The sequence below is a fragment of the Notolepis coatsorum genome (assembly GCF_963971535.1).
Source record: "Notolepis coatsorum genome assembly, chromosome: 6".
In the NCBI taxonomy this organism is placed as follows: domain Eukaryota; kingdom Metazoa; phylum Chordata; class Actinopteri; order Aulopiformes; family Paralepididae; genus Notolepis; species Notolepis coatsorum.
In genome coordinates this window covers 151889827-151906727 of record NC_140170.1, presented here as the reverse complement: position 1 = coordinate 151906727, position 16901 = coordinate 151889827, and the positions used below count along the sequence as shown (strand labels likewise).

Genomic DNA, 16901 nt, shown 5'->3' with positions numbered 1-16901 from the left:
TAACGTTACGCACGCCTGCTATACCGATTAGCTAACTTTGGCATAATAACGTTAATGGAGGAGTAAGCCGGCCACTAAAAAGAGAACCCACCGCGGTGTTCTCAGACGAAAAGGATAAGCGGCACCACCTAATAAAAGAAAGTTGCGAGAGGAAGTTTGAAGAGACTGGCTAGGGCCTAGGCTACTGGGGGCTGTCTGTAATGGTGAGTTGTTAACTTGTTCCGTGTGCCGCAACTATGTCAAAAAGAAAAACAGAAACAACACATTTGTCATTGTCGTGTTACTTCACAGTACCCCCTCCTAATGTACAGTCTCCTCCCCATATGTATATAATCTCTGTTAGGATCTATGGGTAACAGTACTGTATATTTTCTCCCACCCATCCACCCCCTCCTAATGTACAGTCTCCTCCCCATCATATGTATAATCTCTGTTAGGATCTATGGGTAACAGTACTGTATATTTGCATATCGTATATGTCACAAATGTAACATTACTATATATTTGATTTGATTTGAAGTCTTTATTTCGAACATGCAATGAATACAACAAACGATAACAAAAAGCAAAACAACTCAATCTGCATGTTCGAAAAGGAGTAGGAAGAAGTATACACTTATTTAATCCTACCCCTTTTCCACTATTCAAATGAGTGTACTATTTTAAACATAAAAAAGAAAAGAAAAAAATATATATATATATATGTAAAACAAAAAACAAAAACGATATATGTATAAAATAAAATAAAATAGAAAACAAAATAAAAATGTAAACACCTGTGAATATCAAGTCCCTTCCTCATCCCTGTACCTTGTGAACATAATTTCCTTATACATCAGTTTGAATTGTCTCATGTTTGGACATTGCTTTAGCACCACATTTAGACTGTTCCACAGTTTCACTCCACATATCGAGATGCAGTGTTTTCTCATGGTAGTGCGTACGTTTAGCACCTTTAAATTGTGTTCTCCCCTCAGATTATAACCCCCCTCCCTATCAAAGAACAATTCTTGAATGTTTCTTGGAAGTGCATGACTTTTTGCTTTATACATTAATTGTGCCGTTTTAAATTCCACAAGATAATTTAACTTCAATGTCTTTGACTCCAAAAACAATATGTTAGTGTGATCACGATAACCTGCAATGTGAACTATCCTTATGGCCCTTTTTTGGAGTATAAAAAGTGGTTGTAGTGTAGACTTATAATTGTTTCCCCAGACTTCAGCACAGTAATTTAAATATGGTAAAACTAGTGAACAGTAGAGAATGTAGAGTGATTTTCTATCCAGAATGTGCTTTACTTTACTCATAACTGAAATGCTTCGTGAGAGTTTAGATTGGACATGTTTTATGTGAGGTTTCCAACAGATTTTATGGTCTATTATTACACCTAGGAATTTATTTTCATAAACTCTTTCAATAATCACATCATTTATTTTAACTTGTACCTGAGTATCCAATCTACAGTTTCCAAACAACATAATTTTAGTTTTGCTCAAGTTCAATGATAATTTGTTTCTATCAAACCATTCCTTCAATTTCTTCATTTCAGATGTGATGACCTCTATACATACCTGTAGTATGTCATGTATGTCACCATGAATTGAAAATGGGGGACCCTGATGTAAACAAGACGAACGTCTTTCTCTGGTCTGCATCCCCTTAACAATTGTGTGTATTGAGCTGTACTGTATTGTACCCATTCTGCAATCTGTTAAATATTGATTGATTGATTGATTGTTATTAACAGATTGCAGAATGGGTACAATACAGTACAGCTCAATACACACAATTGTTAAGGGGATGCAGACCAGAGAAAGACTTTCGTCTTGTTTACATCAGGGTCCCCCATTTTCAATTCATCATAACATATATGACATACATGACATACAGATAGACAATACTGCTACATCTATACATTTATGACATACCAGATTTACAAATACAGTATTGTTTGTGATACAATAAGAGTCTAAAAAAGAGTATATACATTTGACGAAGAAACTGTACATTGGAGGAGGTTGGGTAGGTTGGGTGGAGGGGGGGGGGGGGAACTGTACATTGGAGGTGGGAGGGGGGGGGGTGACTGTACATTGGATTATCGACGAAACCGAAACAAGTAGGCTTCCTTAACCCTTTCTCCGCCGATGACGTGTTAAGCCGCCATTCCTCGCCATGCGTAATCTGCCAATGACGTTTTACAGCGTCTTTGAGATCAATATTTCAAATTTCTGTCATGGTATTCATATTTCACCCACGGATCCTTGACTGGTGCTGTAGGACTCCGCTCAACTCTCCAACGCTTCAATACCGCCACCTGGTGGCCGATCGGCGAGTTGCAACCGGATGTTGATAATTGTGACGCCGGTGTGTCTCCCTATTCCCTCCGGCCACTCGCTATCGCTCGCGGGACTCCATCTTGACACACTGGATAATCGATCCGTTGCCATAACTCAATAAACAACATTATTTGGACGTATATAGTATTATACAACCTGGAAATGGATTGCATAGATCAACATCCCATAATAGCGATCTTTTTACTCCACGCTCATCATCCAACAGTAAGAGGAGACTGGGGTGAGTTTCAGCGTTTTTGATTATTATTATCCATACAAACTGTTCTGATCTATATATCACCCATACTACATGAATGATTTAACGTCGGCCACGGACTTATAAACGACCCCCCCCCCCCCCCCCCCCCTCCGGTCAACCGCGCATGATGAGTCATAACGTCTGGGACCTTGTACAGTTGACATTTTTAATCTGGCGTCAATTGGTATCAAACTGCATTTGATGATCTAATATAGCATTTATGGCTATAACTCACGTTCTATGAAATACTGCAGAAAACGATAAAAACATATTTATACTCTAGACCGTATTTTTGTGTGAATGAAAAAGTAAAACGTTCCTACATCCTGAACGATGGCTAATCGATGTTGAATGGGCCATAGTAATGTCAATTTAGCAATACAATTTAAAAAGTTATAGCCCTGCAAAGTAGGTGAACATCTCCATAGACAAATAGAGCTGGCAGACTGGCTACAAAGATGGATATAAGCGTGGCAGAGAAACGCTAACGCTATTAAAAAAAAATACAGTGGAGGTTAAAATAAGAATATGACTTGGCCTGAAAAAAAGTTCAGTCAGGAGATTTTTTTTTTGCTTTAATCCCTGCAGTAGTGGAATCTATTTCCAGAGAAGGAGACTGTATATTATAGAATACTCTATATTAGACTTCTCGGTCTGTCAATTCTGAATGACAAATGTCAAGCCACTCTGTCTTTTTCTTCACACTTCTTTGTTACAAGGAGAATGTGAAGCAGTTTTGTCCACATAGATGTATTATATATTCAGGTTGGGAATATCTACACTAGCTTGCATCTTTGCCACAAAGTCCAGCAACCAGAATTACATTTACACAAGTGACTTACAAGTTCTGTACAACAAGTCAGTAGGAAGGGTACAACTCTGGAAGCTAAGGGTCAGTAACATTGTTCGTCAAACAATGTTGAACTTGAGTGCTACAGACTTGTGTGCGTAGTAGGTAATAGCATAGGCAAGGTAGATTCCTTAGTAGGAGAGTGCATACTAGTGAAAGACAGTACAAGGTTAGTATTTATAAAATATAACTACAACAGTGAAAGTGGGCAGGAAAAAAACAGTGGTGGAACGGTACGCATTCGAACCGTGTACCGAACAATACACACATGCCCTGAACGCATTCGGGGCATGTGTGTATTGTTCAGTTATATAACGTTGCGTTAGCTACGAGCTAACTAATGTTAGCCGCGAGTTAACTAATGTTAGCCGCAAGCTAACCGTGGAAACGCTCACAGAGAAGTGACTCCACGACACCAGTTTGATTCGTGGGGAAGGGGGGTATACCTATTGACGAGTTAATACTTTGACAAATATTGCCTATATTTTTCAGTCAGTTCGGTCTTTTTGTGCCAAACATTATTAAAGGTAAACTTTTTTTTTTACCAAATAAATGAGAAACATGTTTAAATCAGCAATGCCTCCCCTCTTGCTGTACCAAAATCTCTCCTAGCTCTAACCGTCACTGTCAAAATAATGTGCCTGATGTCAAATGGCCTCATTCTTTCAGTTTTTGCATGACTACGTCCTTGAGAATAACTGAAAAGTTGGATTATTTTTAGGCTATATATCTCTTTTTTATTTTTTTTTATCATCTACTTTTTCTCCCATCCCAATTTCGTATTGTCCAATTCTACCCTCCCCTGTCTCGAACGCTGTTAGGCCATGCCTCCCACAGGCCGGCTGCAATGTGGACCAAGCCTTGCATCACGTGTCCCCTCCGGTACACGAGGAGGCAGCTGTCGCATCTTTTCACCTGAACAGCGCGATCTCTCAGCGGCGAGGGTCTGTGTGGGAGGGACACGCCGCCCTCGTTGCTTCCTGATTCTGCTGCGCAAGCGCACCAACCGACCTGTAGGAGTTGCTGTCCACAACGTCCGATCCCCACCCATCAGCTTCCCACCCCCTAATACTGCCAATTGTATTAGTATGAACGACCAGCCAAGCTGGTAGCAACGCCGAGAGCTGGGCTCGAACCCAGCATCTCCTGCATTACTGGCGAGCGCCTTGCCCACTGTGCCACTTAGCCGCCCACTAGGCTATATATCTTATGTTGATGTATGGTATTTTTGGAGTGTTAAATAAAAAATTAAAAAAACAACGTATACCGAACCGAAAACCGTAAACCGAAAACCGTGATACGAACCGAACCGTCGATTTTGTGAACCGTTCCACCCCTACTGCCTGGTTATGAAGAGTTCATGAATACTGCCTGGTTATGAGGAGTTCATGAATACTGCCTGGTTATGAGGAGTCATGAATACTGCCTGGTTATGAAGAGTTCATGAATACTGCCTGGTTATGAGGAGTTCATGAATACTGCCTGGTTATGAGGAGTCATGAATACTGCCTGGTTATGAGGAGTTCATGGATACTGCCTGGTTATGAGGAGTCATGAATACTGCCTGGTTATGAGGAGTTCATGAATACTGCCTGGTTATGAGGAGTTCATGAATACTGCCTGGTTATGAGGAGTTCATGAATACTGCCTGGTTATGAGGAGTTAATGAATACTGGTTATGAGGAGTTCATGAATACTGCCTGCCATCCAGTAAAGTGTGAATCCTGTCTTTGTTTTTCTCAGGCCCTGATGTTCTGGGTGGTAGATAACTTCCTAATGAAGAAGCACAAGACGAAAGCCAAGCTGGAGGAGAGGGAGGAGGACTCGCGGGGCAACAGCAAGGTGCGCTACAGACGGGCCCTCTCCCACGACGACTCTGAGTCAGAGGTGAGCCGGAATGAGGACACACCATGATTAAAAAATGTCCTGTGCCTCGGAAAACATACTATTCTATTCATACAACCATTGAGGTGTAGCAATACATAGATTCAGATTCATAGATTCAACCAAGACAGTGGTTCAATCCAATCCATGCAATGTAGATATTAGGGCTGACCTTCGAATAATTTTTTTGGAATTCGAAGCTTCTGGGCCGAGATTCAATTTTAATTCGAAGCATCGAGATACATTTCTTTTTTTAAATTTTAATTTCTTTAAAAATATATATATATTATGTTGTGGGACTTGTACAGCACTTTGTTCAACTTTGTCAGTGCTGTAAAGTTTAAACCTTTTTAAATCTTAGACAAACAAAACACTTAGGGCGGTCAGGTGGCGTAGCGGAGATTGCATTCGTCACCAACGCTGGATTCGCCTGTTCGAATCCAGCTCCCGGCGTTGTCACCAGCTTGGCTGGCCGTTCACACTAATACAATTGGCAGTATTAGAGGGTGGGAAAGCTGGCGGGGTGGGTCCGGGTCGTTGTAAACAGCGACTCCTACAGTTCGGTCGGGGCGCCTGCTCAGCGCGGATAGGATCTAAGGGGGGTAGTGTGATCCTTCCACACGTTACACCCTCTCAGTGAGAGTCCGCGCTGCCAGGTGAAAATAAGCGGTTGATTGGCTAGACGTGTGTCGGAGGAAGCACGTGATAGCCTCCACTCTCCCAGACCGACTGTGGGGGGTAAGTGCGCAGCGACCAGGAAGGGGATTGGGAATTGGCATAACGACTAAACATTGGGATGGGAGAAAATCGGAGGAAAAAGGAGGGGGGAAAAGATAATAAAAAAAAGACAAACAAACAAAACACTGGTTTCATGAAATATTGTAAGCCGTCATTTGAGGCTTTATAAAAGCAGCACAATGAACACAAATCTTATCAGTGCAGAGTCCGACCTCATCTCTTAAATAACAAACAGCATTGCTTGTTGTAGTTAAGAAAGAGAGGCAGAGTTGATTTAGCAAAAAATTAAAAAAAATTAAACTTTGAATATTTTTATTTATTTTAAATTTTATATAATCGAATTTTATTTTCATATTCGAATCCCATGCCCATCGAACCCAGCTTCGAAGTATTTAAGACAGCCCTAGTAGATATATTGATATATTGCTAGAAGCACCTCTATACCTTACATTTTCAAATGAACATATCTTCTGACATATTAGTCATGCAGTCATAGAATTTGCTCTGAACATGCATGACCCCTGGATGGAGAAACCTGTGACCTTTGCTCTCGTGGCACCATATAGCAATATCAGCGACTCTTGTGTCCGTCATCTACCCAGTAGTGTCGATCTTTCAATAGATATCGATACCAGTTTCCTGCATCTTTCTTGCTCCCCCAGTGCAGGCTGTCTGGTATTGATAGTGCAAACACACACACCTCCTCCACATTCATAGGGCTCAGCTCTCCTCTTCTCTCTTCCACTTCACTTGAGAATCGTTTTGGGATCTTGTCTGTTAGCTTGTTAAATATGTCACAAGCTTCCGTGACCGTGTTTTGATTGAAGAAGAAAACAACAGGACTCCTCACTCCTGTTACAGGAGCGCTGTTTGGAAATGCTTCACATTTGAGGCGAATGAACAAGGAACGGCAAAGGATACGTTACTAGCGAGCCTGTGTACAAGTGATGCAGAGCAGTGCAGGGTGCTGCTGATGCACCAGATTTAGCAAAGCACCTAACATTAAAGGAACGACACGCCAAACTCGAGTCTATAAAGTATTTGGTTGGAACAGCTCTCGTTTCACCATCACTGAAGCGTTAAACAAGATGTCCCAGAAAGCTTCAGCTAACTGATCTGTCAACTGGGCAGTGTTAATTTAGTCAATGAAAATGATGACTAAATATGGTCGTCAACTAAGCTTTTTCCCCTGACGAAAACGAGACGAGACGTCACGTTAACACTTTCAGTGCCCAGCAGGGGGCGCACATTTAGTGCTTGAATGCCCACCATCCACTTCAATGTTAGCATTAATATTGCCTAATCTATGTTTTAAATTATGGCTATGTGTCTAATCTGCCCGTCGCTTATCAATGACTCATTTTCCAGTCAACATTGTCGAAGCGGATTGTTTTTTTATCGGTTCATTTCCGTTTTATAGCATTTTGAAAAGCCCTCGTTTTCAAGGGGGAAAAAAAGAATCTGTGATAAACGCCCTCTACTGTAATATTCTAGAACGTTGTCATTTTTCGGCCTATTCATGAATCGTTTTCAAATAAACGCTAGATTACCGATAGTATATGTGTACGTATGCACGCTGGTGCCGCGAGCTGAAAATCGATTCTCTTAGTTCCTGATCACTCGCACAGTCAAACAGCCATATCACATATAGGGGAAAAGCTTATATCTCCGTGAAAACAGGTCTGATTATCCTAAGACTGGTAAAATAGATTCCTTACCTGAGATCAGATGGTATCCAAATGGATTATTCCAATTCCTGATCGCCATTCCAAAAATCTATCCTTTTATTGATCCAACGCGTATACTGTAAAACACATATTACACGCTGTGCTGAGGGTCCAGAATGAATCTGATCGGCTCCGGTTACATGCGTGATAAGTCAAATGTGGATTCCGGAGTATTTTTTTCTCATCCATTTTTATTGAGTCCAATCCAAAAGGGTGCATTACCATCTGGGAGACGATAGGGGGCGCTTTTTTCACATCTGAGCGCCTGGTGGGGCAGGTTTACCAACGGTAGACTCGGTTGATGAAATATCAATTCAGATCGCTAATAAAGAAAATAAAACGAGAATTCTCGTGATGGGCATTCAGGGGGTGGGCTGATAACCCGAGATATCTCGTGATGGGCATTCAAAGTGTTAATGGAGATCATGTGACACTAACGTGACAAAATTATTCATGCAATGTCGTTGACTAAAAACTACGATATTCTAAATGTAAAATAAAATCTTGCTAAACGTTTATTCAACATCAACTTCAATTTTACTTGCTACTTGCTAGCTAACAGGAACTCGTTTGCCGACAGGAAAGTAACAAACATAATTGTCCGTGCGGAACCCTTAACCCCTCTAGTTGTATGGTCTTAGGGGCACCACTGTTATGGTGGGGGTGTTGTTTCCCTCCGGGAGATATGGGAGGACGGACCGGATCATACATTGTTGTTGTGAAACTAGCGTATTAGCAGGCATAGCAGGTAGCTAGCTGTGTTGTGTATGAGAAGGGAATTATCAACCTCTAAAACCCCATATTGAGCTGGAAATAAAGCACCATACAGAAAAGGAAACTCTCCTCTTTCTTCCCTACATTACTGCATGACGGATTGCTACATTATGTTGATCCACCACAATAGAACACATTAACACTTTGATCGCCATGGTTAAATTCATAATTTACCATCCCTCGCCATCTCTATTTGTCTATGGAGAAGTTCCCCTTCTTTGCAGGGCTATAACCTTTTAAATTGTATTGCTAAATTGACATTATTATGGCCCATTCAATGTCCTATATCTATTGTTCAGGGTGTAGCAACGTTATACTTTTTCATTCACATATTCATACTAAAATACGGTCTAAAGTATAAGTATGTTTTTATCGTTTTCTGCAGCTTTCTCCAGAACTTGATTTATAGCCCTAAATGCATTATATTGATGATCAAATACAGTTTGGTAGGAATCTGTGCGAGATAAAAAATTTCAACTGGATGTGCTTCAAGGAGTTACTACGTATGATCTGATGTTGACCGGATGGGCGGGGGGTCGTTTATAATTCCGTGGGCAACGTTATATCATTCATCTAGTGTGGGTGATATGATCATCAGAGCAGTTAGTAAAGAACACGTTGGAAAATAACGCTGGATCTTACCGTATCTTCCTCGCGCCGTTGGGCGATGAGCGTGGAGCAGAGATATTCCTATTATGGGATGTATAAATACCCAATCCATTTCCAGGTTGTATAATAGTATATACGTCCAAATCATGTTGTTTATCGAGTTATTTGCACCGATCGGTGTTCACTGTGTCAAGATGGAGTCCCTCTAACGATAGCGAGTGCCCGGACGAAATATGGGTGAGCACCACTTCATCCACAGATCACTTCCTGTTGGGCGATCTGCCGATCGGCCACCAGATGGCGCTCTTGAACCGTTAGAGAGTTGAGTGGAGCTCAGCAGTATATCTCAGGTCCCCGGGGGAGAAATATGATTTCGATCACAGATTTTTGAAATATTGATATCAAAGACGTGTTACAGCGTCTTCGGCAGAATGAGCATGGCGGGGAATGACGAGTTTCGGCGTCTCCGGCGATTAAAGTGTTAAATAGCTTACATAAGTCTAACCAGCTAGCACTAACGTTAGCTTTTTTGTTTAGAAAAATCTCACGCCAACTTATGAGGCTGTAACTGAGTGGCGAGACTAAACAAAAAATACTAAATTGAAACTAAACCAAAAAGACTAAAACAAAAATGCTCAGACCTGTAGTTGACTAAAACCTGACTAAACGAAAAATAGATAAAGGTGACCAAATATGATAAACTAAAAATAGCATTTGAGACATGACTAAGACTAAAACTAAAATAAAAAATAGCTGACGAAATTAACACTGCAATTGGGCTGATTTGACTTGCACTTTTGTCAGTAATTAATTTAGTAAAGATGCTGTTGTGCTTGAGAACACACAGTACACCTCTATAATAAAGCATAAGAAGGAGTATTTGATTATATAATTTAGTTTTCTTGTAAGACCCAATCTAACCTGAGAAAAAACGTGTTTCTATATTTCTCTTATAGTATTAGAGAAGCTGAGAAGTTCAGTCCACAGTGGAAACAAAACATTCACAGCCAATCCAAACTAGGCTAAGAAACAAGGCCCTGTGGGATTGAAAATTTGGTAGAATATTGATATTTTATTGTATCAAAATGAGGAATTCCAGTATTGTGACGACACTAATACGCAGTAATATTTTTCATTCGAAAGTTACGGCTAAGTGGGGAGATCTTTAGGCCTGGCCTTGGCAGAGGTCTGCACTCAACACTTAGTATTGTAGTAGATATAACTTAATGCATTACAAACCTTTTTTGCCCTGCAAATTTCTTAGTTACATTATGCTGTCAGAGCAATCCTTTGTCTGCAGGTTAATATGAATATAGAGGGATCCACTCTAATCAAATAGTTGATTTGGCAGCCCTAGACTGGTGATATCCATGGGTCCACTCCACAGGGAGCCTAAACACTAAAATGTGTGCAACCAAAACACTTGCATCTACACTGGTCAAGTGGTCGTACATGGAAATAACTGAAGAATGCTATCATTCAGAGTTATATGGGTTATATGCAGGTGTATAAATACTAATAGGTATATATTATTGATATAGTGCCTACCACAGAGGTGATTATAATTTTTCAGGAAATAACTCACTCAGCATGGAAGAACAACTAATCAACAAACAAAATCTTGATAGATTAAAACCAAAGCAACTGTTTAATGGTCTCAGAGGAGGCAGTCCTAGACTGGTCATGTCCATGAGTCCACAGTGAATATATTACATATTACTGTGACTGTCAACAAAGTCCAATACTAAAGCTTGTGCAACCAAATCACATGCAAATCACTCTTAATTCAACCATGCACCTAAAAAAAAAAGGGTACGATAACACTTGCAATTTATTATACTGAATGACAGAAAGTGAGTGACCAAATATCTTAACTGCAAAATGTGGAATAAAGTCCAAAAGAAGAAAACTGTAAATACTAAAAGGTCCAGGAATAAATCTACTCTACTTATTATATCTAACAGTTATTAGAAACCAAGTATAAGTGAATAAATCTACACTACATATTATATCTAACAGTTATTAGAAACCAAGTATAAGTGAATAAATGTACACTACTTTTTATATCTAAAAGTTCTTAGAAACCAAGTATAAGTGAATACATGTACACTACTTTTTATATCTAAAAGTTATTAGAAACCAAGTATAAGTGAATAAATGTACACTACTTTTTATATCTAAAAGTTATTAGAAACCAAGTATAAGTGAAATAAATGGTTGAGTATTTAAAACTTGCTCCAGAGAATATAAAAAATGTAAAGGATGTTTCCGCCCGGTTTCAAACCGGCGAATGTGATAACCACTACACTACGGAAACCTCTGTAGGGCGCTACTGAGAGTGTAAAGACCATGCTGCAAATTACCATGCATTCTGTAAGACTTCCATGGTCAAAGTATCAAGGTCAAGGTCAAGTTTATTAGTAAACTGGGCAATTCATGTTACAGCAGAAATAGGAGCTCCAAAAAAACACAGCAAACATACATAACAAGAAGAACACAGACGGACATGTACAGTACTTGGTCGCAGGATCAGATCATGACAACAGTCAAACAAGCAACCACAACCATCCCCCCACCCACCCACCTCAAAGCCGCCCTCTCCTGCCTCCTCCATTGATGGCACGAATGGAGGTAGGTATAAATGAGAATTTGTATCTATTGTTTTTAGCTGCAGGGGTCTCCAAACGTTGGCCGGCCCGGAAGGCAATAATTGATACTCCGTATTTAGGGGGTGAGAGTTATCCGCTCTAATCGATGGCGCCTTCCTGAGCACCTGCTCATCATATATATGACCCAGACAGCTGAATTGTACCCCTAGAATCTTGCTAGCCCCCCCTCACAATCCCGTTAAGGGCATTATTTTGTTTAATGCCAAGGTTTCCATACCAACAAATGGCAGCAAAGGCAGCCTCAGACCTACTCCTATCCAAGCTCCGGGAGGGTCATCAAAGAGAAGTCGCCTATTCTCAGTCCTTGCCCCACAATGGTGGAATGAACTACCCACCCCAGTTAGGACAGCCGAATCACGTCCAATCTTTCGCCGTCGACTAAAGATGCACTTCTTCAACCATTATCTGAACTATAAAAAAAAATCTAACCCTAACTAACCGTACTGTCATGCACTTGTCCTAATAAACTAACCTACACTGTAGCACTCAACACTTTGATGAACATTGTTGCTCAGCTGATAGAGTTGTGCCCTTCCTGATGGCTTGTCGTACAGAACTTGTAAGTCGCTTTGGATAAAAGCGTCAGCTAAATGACTAAATGTAAATGTAAGGAACAGACTATATGAAGGCCCTATAGAACAAAATCATCAAGGACTTATCCACCTGAAATTTGGCTAGCTTCCTTAGACAGAAGAGGTGCTGCTGACCTTTCTTACAGACCATTTCAGTGTTAAAATAAAATTTCACATTGTCAATAATGGAACCGAGATATTTATAAGTGGTCACTGGTCACCAAATCCACTGTCTGGCCATTAATGACACTACTCTGAGGAGCTAGTGAAGATTGTCTAAAATCAATGCACATGTCTTTAGTCTTTGTGACATAGTATGTCTCAAATACAGTGAATGGCGGTAATGTCCTCTATGGCATCAAACTGAAATGCATTGAAGCTTAATTATTAATCTTAATTAAGCCATAAAAACTTGTTTGCTCCCAGTTTCAAACCCTTCAATGACAAATGGGAAGAAAGACCTGCAAAAATATAAACTCCAGAATTATTTTAGGGGGTTTGAGACCAAAAACCTAAAATACTGCTGTGTTGCAAAACAACAAGTATTGAATAACTAGAAGGGTACACTCAGCAGAGCGCAAATCTCCACCAGATGGCACACCAGAAACACAATCGCTCTCCTTATAGTTATTAGCATTAGCATGCTAACTCTAGACTGTAATAGGAAGCATAGGAAGGGTAATAGGAGGCATGTTAGGAAACATCTAGAAAGGATGTTAGGAAGCATAGGAAAGGTGATAGAAAGCATAGGAAGGGTTATAGAAAGCATGGGAAGGGTTATAGGAAGCATGTGAGGAAGCATAGGAAGGATGTTAGGAAGCATAGGAAGGATGTTAACACTTTGAGTGCCATGCTGTTGTGTTGTGAGGGTGCCAGCCTTATAGTAGTTTCCGCGGTCGTTTCACAAAATCATCAGGGGGGGTGTCGTTTTAACTCAAAACTCTGATCGTGTTTTTCGTCCGGTGAGAAACAGAACTGTGATCGTAAAATAGACATAGAATGTACCTTACCTTAGCCAGAAGGTACTGTATTCCAAGAAGAAGAATTCCAAGTGATCGCATCGCCATCGCGATTACCAGTGTATATGTCTATACACGTTTCGATGGTCAAATACGCTTATGCAATGGAATTCCAAGGCGAGCAATGTGAATTTCTGTTCCAGCAGTAGGAGGGGCCACTAACCGAGGAGAAATTAAAGTGAAGCTGACTATCAATCCCAAGCCGTTGCAGTTCACACACACGGACGATACTGCCTCCTGGTGATAGTCGATCAGCATTGCAGTTCTAAGGGGATGTGCCTAAATGATGCAGATCACTCCCGGCAGGTCTGTAGAGCGGGGATCAAAGTAAAAAGATCAAACGATCCAAAAACGTAATATGCCGTTTCTGGCACTCAACGCTTGTCGGGCAAAAAACGTAATATGTAGTTTTTGGCACAGAATGTGTTAAGAAGCATAGGAAGGATGATAGGAAGCATAGGAAGGATGTTAGGAAGTATAGGAAGGATGATAGGAAGCATAGGAAGGATGTTAGGATAATAAAACATTTGCACAATATCTGGTAAAACAAGCCACTCCTCTCCTCTTCATCACCCCAGACAAGAACACTATAAAAGAAGGAAGGGTCATTACATCATAATACCAACGTTCTAATGCTCTGCTTAGTGCCAGACATTTGTGCCAGTTCTATTGACGCCTATGGGAGGAGCTTGGAGAAGCATATCTATGTACGTTACAGGGATCATGGCGCTCACGCTCACCACAGAAAATAAAAAGAAAACGTACTTATATTTCAATCAGGCCCTTCTGTCATAAGTGCAGCACTTGTAGTAGGGGTGTAAAGGTACACGTATCCGTACCAAACCGTTTCAGTGTGTACCGTACCGAACGGCTGTGTACCGAACTAATACAACGGTATGTTGCTAACGACCGCCCACCGGGGGCTGTTTTTTTCACAATATAATATAATAAATAATAAAAAAAAAAAATTACAGTCTATTATTAATTTCAATATACAATATTCGTTGACAGCCCTACAAGTACAATTAGTTACTGCACACTACATCACCCCTGAGTGGAACATGGAAAGCCAAACTTTCCCCCACTGTACCGAAAACCCGTACCGAACCGTGACTTCAAAACCGAGGTACGTACCGAACCGTGGTTTTTGTGTACCGTTACACCCCTAGTTGTAGGAGGCTGCTTAACGATGACTGATGGGGCTAATAATAGCTAATGTTATAGAGACGGAGCGCGATGAGTCATATTCTAAAAAGCACACCTTCTGGAGGGGAAACTCTGTGCAGTAATGTGCAACCAATGAGGGAAGCCTAACAAAATGCCTGTAGCTATTGATATATCAATATGATATATCAACATGTGAAAGGATTATTGTAGCACCCTGTGTCTAACAGAGAGCAAGGTATGTTGACAAACGATATACTGTCAATATCTCCAGGTTAGACAAACGATATACTGTCAATATCTCTAGGTTAGACAAACGATATACTGTCAATATCTCCAGGTTAGGCAAACAATATACAGTCAATGTCTCCAGGTTAGACGCCACAGGAGGGAAGAAAAATAGGGTTTATGCAGGGCTGTACGTTAACTTTTTTTGCACATAGCACTGGTGCTACAGAGGTTGATAGTTTTGTAGCACAGGCCAAAATCTTGTAGCACAAGTATAAAACGTGTTATATTTGTAACAGTCACAAATGTGCCTATTGTATTTGTGTTATTTAGTTGCAGTGCCATGTTTGGCTGTCATTTAGTATATCGCCATGTGTTATTATTACTATGATACTCTCATATGCTATTTTCAATTAATATCATAAACAACATAAGGAATATTAGCATAATTTTGAGTGGACTGAAGGAATGAGTCAGCGTTAATAGTTTTAAATGCAAATAATTTATTGAAACATAGAAGTGGGGTCGGTTGGGACACACACACACACACACACAATGGGGGACCCTGATGTAAACAAGACAAACGTCTTTCTCTGGTCTGCATCCCCTTAACAATTGTGTGTATTGAGCCGTACTGTACCCATTCTGCAATCTGTTAAATAAAGTTTTCATTCATTCATTCACACACACTGTTTCAACTCACCACCCCCGCATCATATTGTAGTCTAGTCTGTCTTCAAACTTCCACTCCTCTCGAAACTTGTTTATATTTGAATATCATCATTATCTGTCCATCCTCAGTTTACTATAATATACTCCTGTCCTGAGTCCTGACTAGTGACTTCATCGTCTTTCCAAACGCACGCACGCACACACACACACACAGGGAAGGGGAGAGAGTGCCCCCCCATTTCCCTTTCCACACTGTGTCTGCTGGCTCTGCGCCTCTGATCAGGATTAGCTTGTTAGCTTGCTAACGTTGTAGTGATTGTAATGGTACATAAACGTTAATTTCGGGCGATGTGCGCATAAAGGAATGGCGACGGTGCAAAGCATGTAGATGCATTTGACCCGTTGCGAGAAAGAAAAAACACCACGGACTTATTTCGGGACGTGTAGGCGCACTGCTGTGTTAACGCAGCAGTGCGCACCAACCGACCAACGCGCTGCTCTGCTTGCAGATAACGCAGAAGCACGGATAGGGCGGATACGACTCGTCGAGTTGTCACAAGAGTTTTTTCAAAATAAGAGTATCATATGCACCTGAACGTTGCTAGCTTTCGGAGCCTAGCTGGAGCTGCGCGTGGGCAGAAATGAGACCCGCTACAGGATTTTCAAAATAAGAGTATCTATATGAACCGAATCCCTATCGCACCAGTGCTACTGAAGTAAATCCATCCATCGCACAGACAGCTGTTGCTGTAGCACGTGCGATATATATGTCGCACTGTACACCCCTGGTTTATGGTCAAAAATGGTTTAGAACTAAAAGGATGGTGGAGCAAGTTAGCTGTTAGTAAGTTAATGTTAGCTATGTGTTCGCAAGCTAGTTAACTAAGAAACTTGCGAACATAATACTGTAGGCTACAGCTTTCTGATGTGTCTTGTAATGCTGGCCATGACTTGCTGCACATGTTGACATAGGGTTATTGTCATCAAAGAGAAGCAGGCTATTCTCTGTCCTTGCTCCACAATGGTGGAACGAACTTCCCACCACAGTTAGGGACAGCCAAAACCCAACAAATTTTGACTAAAAGCACACTTCTTCAATCAATATCTGAAATGAAAACAATTATAATAAACTTCATACTGTCTTTTACTATTGTGTTCTCTGCTACTAAGTAATCTACCTTACCTATATTACTACATATTATGCTAATATGTCTTTACTACTACGCACTCAAGACTGTAGCACCCAAGTTTCAGCACAGTTTGACAAACATTGTACTCAGCTGAAAGAGTTGTACCCTTCCTGCTGACTTGTTTCACAGAACTTGTAAGTCGTTTTGGATAAAAGCATCAGCTAAATTACTAAATGTAAAATGTTACACAATACAAAGTCAATGGAG

The 16901-nt window shown here is 40.6% G+C and overlaps 1 protein-coding gene across 1 annotated transcript in view; it reads left to right on the top strand.

The window, feature by feature from the left end:
- LOC311230456 (store-operated calcium entry regulator STIMATE-like) overlaps positions 1-16901 on the top strand; it is a 77413-nt gene that overhangs the window by 22144 nt on the left and 38368 nt on the right. The window contains exon 7 of the mRNA XM_084316742.1: positions 5192-5335. Coding sequence (XP_084172868.1) covers positions 5192-5335 — 144 coding nt within the window. The remainder of the gene's footprint in view (positions 1-5191; positions 5336-16901) is intronic.